Source organism: Sinocyclocheilus rhinocerous, unplaced genomic scaffold, assembly GCF_001515625.1.
Source record: "Sinocyclocheilus rhinocerous isolate Xijiao unplaced genomic scaffold, SAMN03320098_v1.1 scaffold241, whole genome shotgun sequence".
Classification (NCBI taxonomy): Eukaryota; Metazoa; Chordata; class Actinopteri; order Cypriniformes; family Cyprinidae; genus Sinocyclocheilus; species Sinocyclocheilus rhinocerous.
Genome location: NW_015659312.1, coordinates 169232 through 187724, shown reverse-complemented (window position 1 = coordinate 187724; position 18493 = coordinate 169232). Strand labels below are relative to the sequence as shown.

General features: G+C 39.0%; 1 protein-coding gene across 2 annotated transcripts in view; it reads left to right on the top strand.

Moving 5' to 3' along the window:
* The window catches only part of LOC107723468 (nectin-2-like), a 68515-nt gene that overhangs the window by 29273 nt on the left and 20749 nt on the right, over positions 1-18493 (top strand). The window contains exon 7 of one of the 2 annotated variants that reach the window (XM_016532103.1): positions 3516-6003. The exons of the other annotated variant lie outside the window; for it this stretch is intronic. Coding sequence (XP_016387589.1) covers positions 3516-4057 — 542 coding nt within the window. The 3' untranslated portion in view covers positions 4058-6003. Of the gene's footprint in view, positions 1-3515; positions 6004-18493 lie in introns of those variants that run through there. 2 annotated transcript variants of the gene reach the window in all.

Sequence of the window (18493 nt, the reverse complement as noted above, 5' to 3'; positions counted from 1 at the left end):
CTTTTCCCTCCCTACCCTCTCTCTCTCTCTCTCTCTCTCTCTCTCTCTCTCTCTCTCTCTTGCATATACGTGTCCTTGCAGATCAGTGTGGCTTGAAGGCAGATCTTTGCTCATTTGGAAAAAGTACATTCCCCTACCAAACACTAAACTGACAACATCTTGCCTTACCTCCTCGTTTGGTTCCTCCCATATTCTCACAGAGTGAAATCAAGAGAAAAGGACAAGCAGGAAGAGACGGAACCAAGAGAGGAGGGTGGAGCGGATGAACGCTGGTGGCATTTCAACCCCCTTGGGAACCTACGGCTCTCCCATCGCACGTGCATCCTCTCACTCTCCTCCCCTCTTCCGCTCCCATTACTTCCATCCTCTTCGCTTCGAACTCTCTTGCTTTGTTCGCCTGAACCACTTCTGTGCCTTCCAAACCTGCTACCCACCCTCCTTCTCCAACCATCTCCTCACAAAAGAGGCTCTCGGCGAGGATAAGTCAGTCACTGCTGTTTCAGCTCCCGGCCTCTTATCCTCCTGTCAAAGGAAGAGCGGAAGGGAAATGCTAATCAATGCCGTAATGCAAAGCCAGCCTGTGCTGTGCTGTGCATGTGCGGGCAAAATGTGTTGTGTTCGGTTGGTGTTCACGGGGTGTAGTGTCGGAATCAGGTGCAAGAGGAGATATGTTCCATGGAGCGCGGTGGGAAGTGTTGCTTAGCCGTGGAGCAGCCGTTTTGACAGCCATGAAATGGCCACTACCTTCTCAGTAGCCTGGCTGTCTTCGCCCCCGGTAACCATCTCCATGGTGACTAAGGTTGGCCCGCACATATCTAGTCTCGGTGCTCCTCCTGAAAGCATGAGAGCAGTACAGAGATACCTTGGAGCGTGTTTTGTAGCTCCACCACTGGAACCAGAGCCGGGAATCCAACTACAAATCCAAATCGTTTCTCAACACTGTGCCTCATGTTGCTCTCAGGCTAACCTAGATTCAACCCCCACTTCTCTTTCTCTCTCTCTAGGGATATTTCCCCCAAAACTGTTACTGTCATGTCATTCCAAACTTGTATTCTTAGTTTCTAGTTTCTTTTGTGAAACATAAAAGAAGATATTTAAAAGAATGTTAAAATTTTTTTTCATACAATGAAAGTCAATGGGGTCCAAATCAACAATGAACCACTCTGACTTTGTATTATCATGAGGATGGGTACGCTGATGACAGGATTTTTATTTTTGGATGAATTGATCCCTTTAAGCAACTTTTAACAGAAGTAGAGGTAGATCTTTTCTGCCGTTATGTGACATGCATCTGAGTGAAATGGATTATCGGTAAAAAATATAGTTCGCAGACTTGGTGCTGTCATTCAGTTGTTTATGGGAATGGAATCAGATCTGAATGTGAGCTTGCAGTCGACTGTAAAAGGGGCGGGGTTTATGCAGACTAAATGATTGGAGAAATCCAGCATATGACACCAGAGAGAAGTCTGCCATGCCACTGGAAGGTCAAGATATGAAATTTTGATGATAAAAGATCAAACTCATTTTTAAAAATGAAACGCATGCATGGATGAATTTGATAATTCAATGAATTAGAAATGTTCACTTAATACCGACTTAACTGAAGTTAAGCTGCCTCCTTAACTTCTTGTGGGACAGAAAATTTAGTAAAATATTCTTAAGTCTTTCTCTGTGGATTAAAGCTTAGTTAGTCAAGCAGTAGATCATATTTATTACCTATTTTTTATTTGAAATATTGCTTATGAGAAATTTGGCACTTCTTGGTCTTTGTCTTCTCTTGAATCCACTCTGAACACCATAGCAAGTTCATAGCAGCGTGCTGAAAACCACTCAGAGCGCCATTTCAGTTGTGTGCCAACACCCTGGCATTGTGACAGGGCTTCGGCATGGGCAAGAACTCCTCTGCGACTGTAAGTGTGAAATCTTCCGATAATGAAGCCATGTAGATCCGTGGGTGTGTGTGTGGCCGCTATATGATCAGACTGTCATGTATAATTCAGAGGACTCGGGCAGGCAGTGAGAGATTAGAATAACACGCTCACTCTGACTGAAACAGTGGGAGGGAGAGGTGTATGTGTGGGAGTGAGGAGTACGCCACAGTGGGTGGCTAACGGGAACACGGCGACTGAGGCAGTCAGACGTGATTGTGTTCCTGTTGTTTCTGCCGTTAGGTGTTTCTGTGCAAGATGCACAAGAAAAATCAATGAGAAATGTAAGAGTTCGTGATGATGCTGATGTTGTTTATTTTGGATGTGTAAACACATGCACTGCTCTCTTTCAGCAGTGCTAGTCACGTCTTCGCACACTCATTTAAGCTTGTACATGTATTTGCTGCACTGAGAAAGAAGCTGTGCGCTGTTGTGTGTTTGTGGCTTCAAGGCCGATGTGTCTGTCTGCTGTCTCCCCCTGTCAATCCCAGCCTTCTCTCTTACGCCTTCCTTCCTCTCATCCGTCCGTCTATCCATCCATCCATCCATCCATCCATCAACCAGCCATCCGTCTTATGTGAGGCTGCATGCTAGTGCCATGTTTCCATCTTTATTGTGCAGTTGTAAGTGTGAATGCTGCAAACTGGCCTTATGGAAAGCTGTTCCCCCTTAAGGAATTGCACAAATGTCACCATCCCACATACATTCACGTGATTCAACATACACGTACACACACACACACACTCACACATTTGCATTTATACACAGACTGTGTGAGGAACTAGAATTTTTTTTTCCCGTCTCGTAAAGATCCCATGAAATCACTTTTTCCTGTTGAAACCGCGTATTTATTGCGCGAATGATTCAGTGTTTTTTAATGAATCATTTACGTTACTGAACAGATACGCTGTTTTGGGTCTTAAAAAGACTTTGTGGGACTCATTTAACAAGTCATCATATGAACGAACTGAATGAACTAAGGCATCTTTTTGTGAACAAGGATTTACTGACCAACTGAATGAGACAGGCATGTAGTTTGTTCAGTTTGGCATGTGAGTCTCGTTCACAACAAGTAAAGACAAAGGGTTGTGAGAATTATTAATTTGTAATATATGTATACATACATTTTTTAACAAAGGGTAATAAGATTTTTTGATGTCTGTTTACGAATTGGTTCAGTAAATTATTTATTGACTTAAAAGATTCAAGTCCCTTAAATTAATTAAAATGTACACCATCATGAGACATATCGAAGGACTGGTATCACAGTCATGAACCATGATTTGGTACTTGCAAGTCAGTTGCAGGCAGTATTAATACTTTTAGGAACAGGACATTTTTATTCTAGAGAGCATTTGATTGGACAAGAATCTGTTTAGTACAGGAGGAGTAATCAATATTTTAGTCTGCTAACATAGCTACAGGTGGCTTCAAATATAATACACGTGGACTATAAGCCACAAATCTCAGTTTTGATTTCATTGGGTCTTTAAACATTTGACTTCCATTTCCTTTCCATGAATCTAATTCGGTCTAATTCTGTTCTTCTTCCTTTTCTCTCTTTTTTTTTAACCTTTCTGTCTCTAGAACAACCACCTCCCCCCTCAAACGTGGGTGTGATCGCAGGCGTGATCCTCGCGTGTATTCTGGCCATCGCACTCTTAGGTGTCCTCATCTACTTCCTGGTATTCCATAAACGCCGCCAACAGCATGGTTACCGTGGCACCGGCAAGCCAACCGGTGCTCCCTACGACTCCTTTACCCGCCTCTTTGGATCTGCCAAATCAAGCAAAAATGGCACCGGAAACAACGGAAACAACAACACGCCCATTTACAGAGGAGAGGTGGGGCTTAATGAGAAAACGGCCAATCAGGGTGTGCACCCAGGGGGCGTGGCTCTGCTCGAGACCACACACACTCACACAGCGGAGGATATCCTGCTTAGTAGAGAGATGGACGAGGTAGAAAGGAAGAAATTCGATGAACTGGAAGAAGAGGACGAGCGATACGATCATTTTGGTGGGGGTGGACCCATCCTACAGCTCCGCCCACATGACGATGACCTAGATGATGACATGGAGTCCCAGAGGGACGGCTCCGTGATTTCTCGGACTGCAGTCTACGTGTAGAAGGAGAGCAGAAAGAGGTTCTAGGAGGGTGTACGTGGACCTCCTCCAGAAGGATTGAATTTCTTCCTCTTAACGAATATTCATTTAATTGTAAAAACAAATTGCGGCATCAAATACCATGAGAGAAGGATTAATGGATGGATTGAGTTAATGAATGGATGAATTAATACGCTGGATATAGCACAGATTAAAACATTGGAGGATCGGGTGAAGTAAATAGAGACTACTAAATACGAAACTGTCAGGCTTCCATTCCTAATTATTGCTCTGGTTGTCATGGTGACACATTCTGAGTAATACGAAACTACAGATGTTGACACTGTGCGATATATATGACATGCACACACATGAAGTTACTGTATGTAAGTAAATCCACTGTGCTGGTATGTAATAGTTTTAACTTGTTCTTATTTTTTATTGATCATGGATTCACACTTAAACCAGTTTCAAACTTGATTCACTCAGTGTGAGTCGAGTTTGGCTGGAGCACATTCCTTGGCCCTACATTTCTCTATCTTCTATGGAAGCTCTCCTTAGGTATTGTGTAGATTTTGAAGAAGAGTCAAATGTGCCCAGTGCTTTTGATCTGTTATACACTATAGACACTCATGTCTAATATTTGACTAGCCACGCCTCCGTGGTCTTCCTTCCTGTAAATTCATCCTCATACGCTCATCTGTCTCAAGATGACATGCACAGTTCACTCATTATACAGCACTCAATATCTCAATCCCGTGACATGACTCACAAGTGAATCATTTGGTTTTTCGGGGCTAATCAAATCAAACGTTAATGAATGGTGTGTTCGTTCTCACCCACAATCCATTTAGTCAGGAAAAGATGAGTTCAAGCAGTGCTTTTTACCGTTTTCCCTGTACAGTTTCCTTATGCATTCAGTCATAAAACAATGTAGCAGACCGCTGTAGTAATAAAAACAGTGAGTCAGGGTCACATCCTTATTCACAGTGAACTTTAAACCCTGACGGAAAGGAAGTATTCAACTAAATTTATTGTAATATGTCACAGTTAAACTTGCGAAGGTATGGTGTGCCACATATTTAACACTTTACAATATTGTTCAGTTTGTTAATATGGTTTTAGTTATCATGAACCAACAATACTTGTACAGCATTTATTAATCTAAGTTCATGTTAATTTATAAATATACTATTGTTCATTATTAATGTTTGTTCATAATACACTCACTAATGTTGATTTATTAACTTGAAATGCTAAAAATATCAAAATTGGCATTAACCAAAATTAATAAATGCTGTGGACACACTTAAAAATCAGTAGATGATGATACCTAATGCATTAACTCTTGCTAATGAATAAAAACTGTAAAGTGTTAACAGCAATTCTATATTTATAACTATAACCCATGTCCAGATTTACCATGGCCACACAGCTTAATATACCTCTCCTCAGATGCCGCGATTCGCATCACATACTGTTATTTCCTCAGCCGCTGAGATACACTGCCTTGTTTAATGGGAAATAAAATGAAGAAGCTCATGAATGAGTGAAAGATTGTTCGATGTGAGGTGATTGTAAACTACTGTATGTACACATTTTATTTTTCTTAAAAATGAAAAAAACTTCTAAATGTAAATACGGAGACGGGGCGAGGTGAATATCCAGGTCGAATGTTGCGCATGTCAACCACGGCTCTATGCGTACAGTACTGTATGAGAGCACATATCACATATTTACATCTGTAATCTAATATTGACAGTACTAGTTTCACCTGTACTGAGTTTAAACGCATTCACATGGGGAAGCTTTCTATCGGGTGTAGTTGAAGTGTGTGTGTGTGTGTGTGTGTGTGTGTGTGTGAGAGTGAGTCAGTGTGTTAAGTGGTGTCTTGACTCGAGGGCAGTGAGTTATTCCTCCTGTCTCTCAGGGTCTTGCACACATACACAGTGTGATTTAAACTGGACATCACACACACACATATTCTTTCTCCCTCTAAATCATCTGTCAAACCAGCTGCCCTTGAGTCTATAAGTGTCCCTCTCTGTTCCCGAGCATCAGAGGGCATAGTGGGTACCATAGTGTTGTTTCCCTGGACTTCTGTATTGATTCAGTGATCCTATTTGTGCCACGTCTGAATCAGTGCCGCTGAAAGAAGTTGTTCTCACCTCTGAAAGGGTGGTCAGTCTGGCACGGGCCGGCCTGATGCGCTCTGATCCGTCTGGCACAGATTAGGCCGTGGCTTCGACGCTACCCAGTTTACATCCTGATTGAAAGGTCAGACTGCAATCAGTGAATGTGTGAGTAGAAGAAGTGATTTCGTCACTCGTGCTCTGAGAGGCAGAACGCTTTAGCTCCTCATTAGAGGAGAACGCACTGACCTTCCAGCTCAACGTCTCCTCCAGGAATTCCGTAATGAAGGAACGGATGCCTTGAGAATATTAAGGAAGTATCCTCTGCGATGGGAGACAGTTTAAGTAGATTTCCAGAGAGGACGGAGTTGTGAATATGGGATGTTACAGTCTCCTCAATGTCGTCGTCCCTTGTTGTCTGGTTTAGATGTTCCACAGTCCTGGTAAACACATACGCGCACACATTCAAAAGCCTTAATGTCACACAACACAAACCATCCCTCCTGTGAATATAGTATAAATATATAAACATGATATACATGAGGCTAAACGGTGATGTCACATCCTTGTGTATTGTACTTCACTTCTGTGAGCATGAAGGATACATTGTTTTATTTGAGTTGGTAATGCTTTATAATAAGGTTCAATTTGGTGGAATTTTAATGCATTGGGTATCGTGAATAATATTTACTGCATTTATTAATCTAATGTTTCTTTATGAATATAGGCTACTAATGTTTAATTCATGATTGTTCATAATGCATTGTTAATTTATACAACTTGAAATGTTAAAAATACATTATGCAGAAATGAACATTAACTTATATTAATAAATGCTGTAAAAATTGTCATTATTTTATTACTTAATGCATTAACTCGTGTAAGCATATCGAACCATATTGTAAAATGTTATTGAGTTTTATATCATTTGATTTTTCTTTTTTTTTTTTTTTTTTTTTTTTTTAAATGATCTCTGCTTTAATTGTTTTTATTCGGAGTGATTTATTGATGCCTGTAACGTGTTTGTGCTGTATAGTGTTGAGCAGCGCTCTTAAGCTCTCATGGACACAAGAAACACATCTATGCTACTAAATGCTTTACCGCCTTGCATTGCTTTTAGGTTTTATTTCGGTTGTCTGAATGTTTTCAGTCTTTGTAATATTGTCTTTTTTTTTTATTTGGTTGCTTATTAAAGTCTTACAGATATTTGACAGTGTTCTTGGTTTGTGCTGATTGCTCTGGGGCTCAATCAAATCCCTTGTTTGTTTTTCCTGCAGTGTTTTTCAGGCTGGGCTGTGAATGTTCAGTTAGCTGTGTGTGTGTGTGTGTGTTGATAAGTCACCTGTCACAGATATCACCAGCGGCTGAAATAGAGCTAAATGGGCTTCGCAAGAGAGCGACACATAAAGCGTCCACATAAAGCTCCATTTTTGACTTCTTCACCCTTTTCAAAAGCAAAATATGTAGGTATTCTGGCTAAAGCTTGTCATGACATTTGCATTTTATGCCGTTTTATTCATAGGCAGCTAATTAGTATTTTTGTTGATGAGAGGGCTAAAAAAAAAACAATACAATGTAGTGAATGGTTTGTTGCATTCATTGGCCATGTTACATTGTTACAGAAAGCATATTCACAGTCACACCAAGTATAACAATAACTATGTTAGCATTCACACCAACAAACAATAATGTTCTGTTTATTATAAGATATTAACTCAGAATAGTAAGAAAAAAGTCAGAATTGCAAGATATAAACTCAAAAATGCAAGAGTTGTGTGTTATGAAAAACGATATTTCTTGCATTTCTGAGTTTATATCTTGTGATTGTATTCATGTATTATTTTATTTTATTGTGGAAAGGGATTCCATAGTTTACCTGTGTTTGTAGTTTTTTTTCTTCTTTACATTTTTTTTTTTTTTTTTTTTGCATTATTAATATCTTGCGGTGTTGGTTTTTTTTTTCCCCAAGTCATATTTTCATCAGTAGTTTGTTTTAATTAGTCATGGTAATTATGCTCATTCTTAGTTTCATCTCTATTGATGAAATCATTACAAAAAATTCAAAAACACCTTTGTTATGAAACATTTTCTTCAGTATTTTTTGTCATTATTTTCTCTTCGTTTTAGATTATTGGTTGTTTGGCCAAACTTTCAGATGTACCGCTGCAACTATGTAACAAAAAAAAAGAAGTTTTTATTTAAATCAGAAATAAACCACACGCACACTATAAAAAGCACAGGAATGTTGTTGAGTTTGTATTTCAGTTTCTTTCCTTTAGGTTATAAAGTTGACAGTCTCAGCATAGCTCAGCCCTATTGGAACTCAGCTCTCAAAAAAGCCTCTTTATTTACACAAAGGCAACAGATCTCATATCTCAACAGGTTAAAATATAACCAGGAGCACATTTTGCAAAGGAGGGGGAGTGAAACCGAAAGAGTTGGTGTCATAAAGGTATTCAGCAGGTAGAATTCGTCTTGGTGTGTGTGTGTGTGTGCATTAGCAGGTGACCCTGATAGAAATGTGCCTGTTAATGTAACAACAGACGTTTCCCTCCAGAAGTAGCTGTGCCCTAGATTACGTCCTTTTCCTCCCTTTCCCTCTCTTTCTCTTTCAGTTGACAGGGTCAGAATCTCGCTGCTCCTGGCACACTTGTCACTGTGGTTTGGAGTTGGAGGGTTTTTTTTTCTCTGCCATTTAGCCATCTGCCTGCTCTAATTGCTCGAAGTTGCAACCTGGAGTGAGGACCAGCTGCCTCTTTTCTCTCTTAGTTTGTCTCTCTTCCCACAACACTAGCTGAATGTATCATGATAATAGCCTTATGTTACTGTGTAATGGTGTGTTCCACTTGTCCTGAGACACAATCATGGCTTAACACAGATGTGAGCTTAAAGGTGCTCTCTGTCACTATTTTTCCTCAATGATTAAGCCTTAAAGGGATAGCACACATAAAAATAAAAATTTGCTCATTTACTCTCCTTCATGTCATTCTAACCCCGTATGTTAGAAAGACTGGCAGCGTTATTTAGTCCATTCACTTTCACTTTTAAAAAATGTTTAAAATGTTTATGACTCCAGTCATATTAGTACCTTAATTATAGCTGATTTATTTTATATGGAGCAGGTCACCTAATGGAGGTCGCCATGCTGAGATCACATGACCAGCAGAATACTGCTCGCCTCATCTTAAAAGTAAACTTAGTATGGATTACTACTAATAGTAAAAACAAACAAACAGTAATACTGTCATTATAGTAGAGGTTTTACCAATAACAAATTCCTCTGCAGAGCTCTTGAAAGCATGATTTTTATTTTTTATTTTTTTTGTAGCCATTATCTGTATATCTATCCATTACAATTACAAAATTACCTGTTTTTTTTATCCATATTCTGATAGAACCAGATGTGGGTTGGGGCTAAAACCATCAATGCATCAAAACTACATTAAAATCCAATTTTAGATAGTAACTCTATTCTCATAAACAATCTACATGCTGCTTCCTAATATTGTCAATGTTTAAAACAGCTGTGCTGCATAATATTTTTGTGGAAACCCAGATAAATTTTTCAGCATTATTAGATTAATAGAAAGTTCAGCATTTATTGGAAATATAAACTTTTTCTTTCTTTTTTTAACATTAAACATGTCTTTACTGTAACTTTTTGATCAATTTAATGCATCCTTGCTGAATAAACATATTAATTAAAAAAAAAAAATTAATGAACTCCAGGCTTTTGACTGGTAGTGTAATTAATATCATATTTTTATTCTTCTTTATTACAACTAAATAGTAGTTATGCCAGGTGTATTTGCTATATGGAAGCTATAAATGGAATTGAAATATTATGGACTGGGGCTGGAAGATTCTAGATTACTGAGAAGCTCATCTCATAATGTATGTCAGAACAATATACAGACACTAGACGACCACTCTTTGTGCCTTTTTGTTAAATAAAACTGTCATTTCGCACCCCCTATGGGACAGATGTTAAAGTGGGATGTCAGGATAAAGAAATGCAGTGTCATTTTGGGGCTGTGACTGAGGATATATGCCCTGTTGGGGTGGTGTGGTATAGATTTAGGCTAAAACGAGTTAATGATATCACGTACCAAAAAAATCCCCCCTTTAAAAAAAAAGCTCACACACACACAAAACTCTATTTAACTCCCATTATATTCCTCACACGCGAATGTGCGGTTAATAGCAAGCGACAAGTCTGGTCCGAAGGCTCGATTTTTATTCCCTGTCATGGAGAGGAACGGTTTAGGAAAGATGAAAAAGCAAGCGCAATGAAGGCCCGAGTGAAAAGCGAGGATGCGCTGATGTGATTTGGCCCTGAAGCCGTGACACTTCCGTCATCTGTAGTGTTTCCGTGAATTGGACATGTGTGCACACGCACCCGCGCTCAGTGGGAGATTGGATTGACCCGCGTTGCCCTGAGCTGTCAGGCTGTGAGGATCGTCTGGTATCCCTTGTCTCCGGTGGGCACCCGGAGGCTACAACATTACACACAGATAACAGATGAATAGATAGATTAGGCCCGACGGGGGTTCTTCTGGTGGCCTGTCTGACCTTATCAATTGCTTTGATTATGGATGATCGATCAGTTGGTACTGGAGAGTAATTCACGCTCGTTTGCCACTCTCCCATGATGGGGCTGCTACCATGGGTAGAAGATGCAGTGACCTTTTACACACACTGACATTCAAGTGAAATGATTGGTTGATGATGCCGCGCGTTAAGAGGGGACAGAAAACATAATCAATCAGCAGGGATGATGATATAGACTCAGTCTGACAGGTAGCCATAGTAACACCAGTACTCCGTGTTGACTCTGTAACCATTATCTGCTCTCGGCTGTTAGATTTCTGTCTTTGTCTCATTCTCTTTTTTTCTCTTTCTGTCAGGTATGCTCCTTCAAGTTCCCACTTATGAGCTCAGAAGTCGTAATTATGATGAGATGTGCATTTAAGATCTGAAATAAGTGGATGCAGTGGCCAATTTCATGCCTCTTTCTTTTTCACTTACTGACAAAGACAGGACGGTTTTGTAGCGTTAGTGAAACAAAATGAAACAGAAAGGATACACATTAGGTGTGTAATTGATGCTTTAAGCATATTATACACAAATAAATGCACAGCTTACCCTCGACGCATCTGACAAACTGTAAGTCACAGCTACCTTTTTGGGAAAAATGCTTCATTTAATATTTTGTGATTTATCTTCGAAATGATTTTATGCAATAGAAATTTACCAGTATGCATGATGTATATTTTTAGACTTGTATTAATTTGCTTTGACATAAATTAAATTGACTAAAATGTATCATGGTTTCACTTTCCACAAAAATATTAAGCAGCACAGCTGTTTTCAGATAATAAATATTTATTTCAAATCAGCATATTAGAATGATTTTTGAAGGATCGTGTGACACTGAAGACTGGAGTAATGACTGCTGAAAATTCAGCTTTGCCATTACAGGCAAGTACAAAACTGCAAAATAAATATAGTCATAAGTACAGTTTCAGTCAAACGTACAGTTTCAGTCATAAGTACAGTTTCATAAGTACAGACAACATGACCAATACCAATTTGCTTCCGCCACTAATCTTAAATTGGCACACCCTAAACTCAGAAAGTCAGAGCTTCCAGAAAAACCCACTAGCAATTACAGCATTGTGGCATTCATCTAAAAAAAACACGATCATTCTCAAACAACTAGAAGGCAGCAGTAGTCCTGGCCTCCTGCTGACATTGGGGAAAAGCAGCTGGTATGAGTGATGAGTGGACCTCTGCAGCTACAGCAGAGTGATTGTAGTACATGGACAGGGCAGACTTGAGAGTATATATATATATATATATACAGTTGTGCTCATAATTATTCATACCCTTGATAAATATGATCAAAGAAGGCTGTGAAAATAAATCTGCATTGTTTATCCACTTGAATTTTCATTCAAAAATGAAATGCACGGTGAGGAGGAGAGTTTGAGTGGCCAAAGACCGCAAGGATCACAGCTGGAGAACTGCAGAAAATAGTTGAGTCTTGGGGTCAGAAAGCCTCAAAAAAAAAAAAAAAAACCAGAAAAGAAAATGCTCTCATCCAAAAACAAACTCCAGCATATTTATTTGATAGACATGACTGGAACTTTAAACGGGACTGGGTTCAATGGTCAGATGAACTAAAAAAAATTTGCTTTTTAGCAGCAAACACTCAAGATGGGTTTGGTGCACACCTAAGCATGGACAAAGTTTCAAAAAACAATTTGGACTTATGACGGAATATTTCTGTGCTAAAAATCTTACTTCCGGGTTTGTACAAGTTTTGGAGATTTTTTTTTTCGATCGTGGCTCTTCATGACGTAGACGAGGGTGGAACTCCTTATATGGGCATTTCTCCCGGAAGAGCGCGCCCGCGCACACATCGACCTGAGCAAGAGCGAGATCGCACCCATCAACGCGCTTCATCCGGCGGCAGCGACTTTTCGGAGATATGAAGGATGCAGTACTACTCCATAGGTACTCAAGATTAACATGAGATTGGGTGAAACTGTGTGTGTTATGCCCCCTTTAATGTTGTGGGCCTATTTGTCTGCCGGAGATCCTGGTTATCTTGTTCAAGATTCTGTATGAAGGAATGGTCTCTGATCTCCTGTCAGATGTTCTCTAAACTCTTCAGGCATTATAGCTGAAGACTCAGAGCTGTTCTCTTGGCAAAAGGAGGTTGCAAAAAGTATTGGATAAAAGGGTATGATTAATTCTGACCACTGTGTATTAGAGAAAAACATTTATTTCATAATGAGATTTCTCTCCCATTTTAAATTCTTATTCTCCAATGAAAGGTTAGATTTGAGTAAATATTTCAAATAAAATATCTAAAGGATTGATGATACAGATTAATTTTCACGGCCTTCTTTGATCATATTTATCAAGGATATGAATAATTTTGAGCACAACTGTATATAATCAAAAAGAGAAAAAAAGAAATAAAAATAAAATTGCATACATATATATACTCATATAGTGTGTATTTTTTTCTCGCTTTTTGGTGTGTAGAAGACTTGGAAATTGTCTTGTAGTCTCTCACTCATTCTGTCCCCTCCCCTGAGAGACGGCCCACCTGCAAAAACAGAGCGAGATGAAAGGAGGACGACAGTTTGTGTTCAGTGCATTCTAAACAGACACACACACTTTTCCCTCTTCCAAAAGGCAAGCACACATTGCCACTCTTGTATATTGATACACAAAGCACCCCTCTCATGGTCTATTCCACACTCTGAAACCGCATTATATTGTATATCTACGAGCAAGATTAAAGGAATGATTAATCATTTACTCACCCTCATGTTGTTCCAAACCTTCTTTTATAGAACACAAAAAGAAAAAAAAAATCAAGACTATGCTGGTCGCTCTTTTCTAAGCAATTACAGTTAATAAGGACAGAAGCTTTTAAGCTTCAAAATAGGCACCATAAAAGTGTTATGAAAGTTGCCCACAGGTCTAGCGAGCTGTATAATAGTCTTCGAAGGAGTCTTTGAACCAAACCAGTCCAACTAATTATTCTGGATAGTGTTTCAACAACATAGCTCACTGCTTTACTACCATGGTATAATGCTTTGTTAGAGAAATCAACTAGCTAGTCATGACTGTTTCCAGAAACTGTAGTAATTTTGTCCCATATCCATTGTTCAGACCAAATTGTTTCAACAATGTGCCAAAGCATTGAACTATGTTGCTAATGACAAAACTTGTGACCATAGTTGCTTTAGAGCAGTGATCTTCACTATTTTTTTCACGAGAGCCGCACTTATAGGACAAAGTTAGGAGAGCCACTTTTACTGCAAAGTATGAAAAGTTACATCCAGTCATAGATAGCATGTCTGCTTCTCAAACTGTCATCCCTGAACATACAATATGCAATGCAATACAAAGGGGTTTATTTTTAAAAGTTATTTATTTAAAGTTATTTGCTTCTACATTAACCCATCATGTATCAAACCATAAGAGCACATTCAGCGTTAGGAGAGCCACTTTTACTGCAAAGTATGAAAAGTTACATCCAGTCATAAATAGCATGTCTGCTTCTCAATCTGTCATCCCTGAACATACAATATGCAATGCAATACAAAGGGGTTTATTTTTAAAAGTTATTTATTTAAAGTTATTTGCTTCTACATTAACCCATCATGTATCAAACCATAAGAGCACATTCAGCGTTAAGAGCTGGAAAGATTGCCAAAACAACTCCGCAGAGAGTCAATGTCATGGACGTAAGGGCAGAGCAAGTTTAAATATCTTTCTAGTCTATATTACCATCTTGTAATTCTGCTGTTTTGGGTATTTTTAAAATATAAATTATTTATAATAGAGCACATTCGGCGTTAAGAGCTGGAAAGATTGCCAAAACAACTCCGCAGTGAGTCAATGTCATGGACGTAAGGGCAGAGCAAGTTTAAATATCTTTCTAGTCTATATTTCCATCTTGTAATTCCGCTGTTTTGGGTATTTTTAAAATATAAATTATTTGTAATAGAGCAGACACTGACTGTTGTTCATGTATTTATGTTCTCATTTAGCGAGACAGCAGACGCTGAAAACACTGCGCACTTCAGTATGTGTGTAGTAAATGAAACCACGCGTCTGTGCCATTCATTCATAAAGAGACATGCAGGATTCATATTTAAATGGTATTTTTGCAGCTTAATATTTACAGATACCAGTCAATATTGCGATTTGATTTAAGTGTAATGACCTACTTTTGATTTATTCACCCAAACTTTGACAAATTCCGTGACATTCCGCGTTATACAGTAAATTCAAAATTGTTGCCGTTTTGAAGCTTAAAAATTTCACTTAAATGTTAAAATGTCTCCTTTCTGGTCCCCAGAGAAAATGAAGGAACAACATAAAGACTATCACTTTAACAATAAGAACAATCACTTTAACAATTTGAAGACCCATCAGTGTTTTTCTTCTCCTCCTGTTATCTCTTCCTCTTCCTTTGCTGTTCTTATATCTTATATCACTCTCCGTGTACAGTTCCTCCCATCACTTACCCGTCACTCTCTTTCTTTCATTTTGGAGAGGTTGTGTATAGTGATGATGTGATGTGGATGAATGAGTGTGGGATGCTTTGAAATAATCCATCTGACAACCCAGCAGAGCACGCTTTTCTCTTCTCTCTTCCCTCGTCTTGGTCATTTCTGCAGCTTCAGTGCTGCTCACTTCTGCTTGACTGGCTCAAACACTCTGTCCAACCATTCCACAGCATCCACTGTTATCCTCTGCGCTAGTCCAGACATACACTCCACTGCTCAATATCGCATCAAAGCCATCCACTGCACTAAACACTTCACTGCCCAGTCCAGCATCCAGATATGAGGAGGACACAATATCAAAGACATGCTTAGTAATTTTAGCGCAGTACACATCTATTTTTGTCGTTGAACTCTTACTCTTTATGTTAAAGGGAATAGTTCATCCAGAAATCAGCATTCACTATTTACACACCGTCATGTCCATTCCAAACCCACATGCTGTTATTTTTCATGTGGAACAGCAAAGATTCAACTCTTTTCCATACAGTGACAGCTAGTGACCATATGGGCCCAATTTTGTTTTACTTTTTTTTTAAAAAGATGAAATTTTGAGGTTGGTAAGATATTTTAATGTTTCTGAAAGAAGTCTCTTATGCTTACAAAGACTGTATTTATTTGATACAAATACAGTTAAAACAGTAACATTGTGAAATATTATTGTAATTTTAAATAGCATTTTTCTATTTTTAAATATTTATGTATGTAACCTATTCCTGTGATGGCAAAGATGGCAAAACGAGACGTTTTGATAGAAATGATCAGTATGAACTGTAACTATGGAAAAACGAATGTGAAGATTCTACAATCTATACAAATATAAACAAATATTATTTTTTACATATTATATTAAATGTGTTATATATGTCACTCTAATGACATAAGATTTGACTACTCTAGAGACCTAATTGATCAATTTCTCTGCTTCTGTTCCTGGATCCATTTACAAATATATCGCGGTTATCCTTGAACTGCATCAGACTGCACTGCATGAAATTAATGGCTATTTTGATCGGAGCAGAATTTCATTATTATATTTTGTCTTAGGAACATAAATAGGTTAATAATATGCAATCGACTAAGAATCCAGGTGTCAATATTCAATAAGCAGATTAATTACCTTCTAGAGCTATTCTGTTCTTACATCAGTGATTTTCGTTCATCAAATCATTTGCATTCACATTAAATCACTGTGCTGTGGTAACTGGTTACATTATCCTCAAAAGGTCACATTCATTAAAGGGGTCATATGATGCTTTTTTAAAGATCATTATTTTGTGTATTTGGTGTAACAGAATATGTTGACATGCTTTAATGTTCAAAAAACACATTATTTTTCAAATACTGTACATTATTGTAGGTCCTCTATGCCCTGCCTCTCTCAAACGCTTAGTTTTCTACAAAGTCCCTCCTTCCAACAAGCGCAGTCTGCTCTGATTGGCCAGCTGACCCAGTGCATTGTGATTGGCCGAACACCGCAAGCACTCGTCGGAAATGTAACGCCCCTTACCATAATCGCGAGCTTCATCTTTCAAAATAAATGTAAAGACAGAGCCCGAAAGGGGAACAGAGTCGCGTGACAGACACAGTGATGAAGCTGGTATGTGTTTGCAGTACACAAGCCACGGTTAAGACAGCTGACTCCACTGTGATGTGACCCTGTCTCTCTCTCTCTCTCGCTCTCTCTCTCTCTCTCTCACACACGCGCGCGCGCACACACACAATGCGCAAAACTCTGCATTTGAACAGTCAATAGCAAATACTTAAACTAATAACAAAACAGTAGCTGATGCAGAAGCGCCAGATTGTCATAGCAAAGTCAGAATTACCTCCTCTCCTAGGTTCACGAAACGGTCGTCCATAAAATGCATTGCTGTTCTGTTGTAAGTAATCTTAAAGATTCCTAAATGCATCTACTTCCGGAAGGCCAAATAAAGTGCTTTTGCTTTCACCTAGAAACACACACCGTCTCCCTGACATGCTGCTTCAACACTAACTGCGGTTACTGAAACCACGCCTTCTTTCTTTGCGTGAACATTTGGGCGCATTATGCAAATATTTCCACATAGTGAGGTAGATATGTGGGGGCGTGTTAGAACGAGCCGTTTTAGGGGGCGTGGCAGAACACAGCGTCTCCCTGACATGCTGCTTCTACACTAACTGCGGTTACTGAAACCATGCCTTCTTTCTTTGCGTGCACATTTGGGCGCATTATGCAAATATTTCCACATAGTGATGTAGATATGTGGGGGCGTGTTAGAACGAGCCGTTTTAGGGGGGCGTGGCAGAGTCTTAACTTTGATAAAGAATATCTCTTTGGTTTTGAGACTTTAGTCTTTGCAACTTCAGGGATCTTATCTATGCACAATCATCTTGTAACACTCCAAAGAGAAAGGAAAACTTGAAATCGCATCATATGACCCCTTTAAATAGGTCCATCAGGTTTAAACATTCATGCCACCTTCCGAGAATGCAAAGGACGGTGTTTAAATTGCAGGTTGTTTACTTTAAACAGGCTACACTTCAACAGCAGTTATTTTCCAGCTTGTTTCCACCACACACTCTTTTCCACACCATCAAATAATGGGGCTGCAATGACGTGCTGCACACCACTCTCCGTGTCTATTCCACAGCACAATACTCAGAAACATCTTGTCACCCTTCAACGCTCACACAATCGACTGCATAAGCCATATACATGGATATGATTGTACTGGACGACACTTCAGCCAGTCTGCTTCCCTGCAGAGTCAATTCCACAGCCCTTGTGGTGTGTATGTGGACTATACATCAAATAAAGCACCGATGGCTGATTGTCTGGCTTAATGTTGAGTGCCCTACAAAAATGTGATGGGCCGGTAATGATGAGCTACCCTGCATAGTCTGTGTGATTGGGAGTTTGTATGTGCTCTGTGAATGTGTTAAAGAGATAGTTTAATTCTTTCATCATTTATTCACCATCATGTCATTCCAAGCTTTAGCAAACTTTCTTTTTTCAACCTGCAATGAAAATGGACGAAGACCACGGCCTGCTAAGCTCCAAAAAAGGATAAAGAAGCACCATTAAAGGGATAGTTCACCCAAAAATAAAATTTGTTTATCAGTTATTTACCCTAATGTCTTTCTAAACTTTCGAGATTTTCTTTTTTCTGACCCGCGATAAAAATGAATGGAAACCACTACTGGCCACTCCAAAAAGGACAAAAAAAAACAAACAAACGCCCAATTACCCC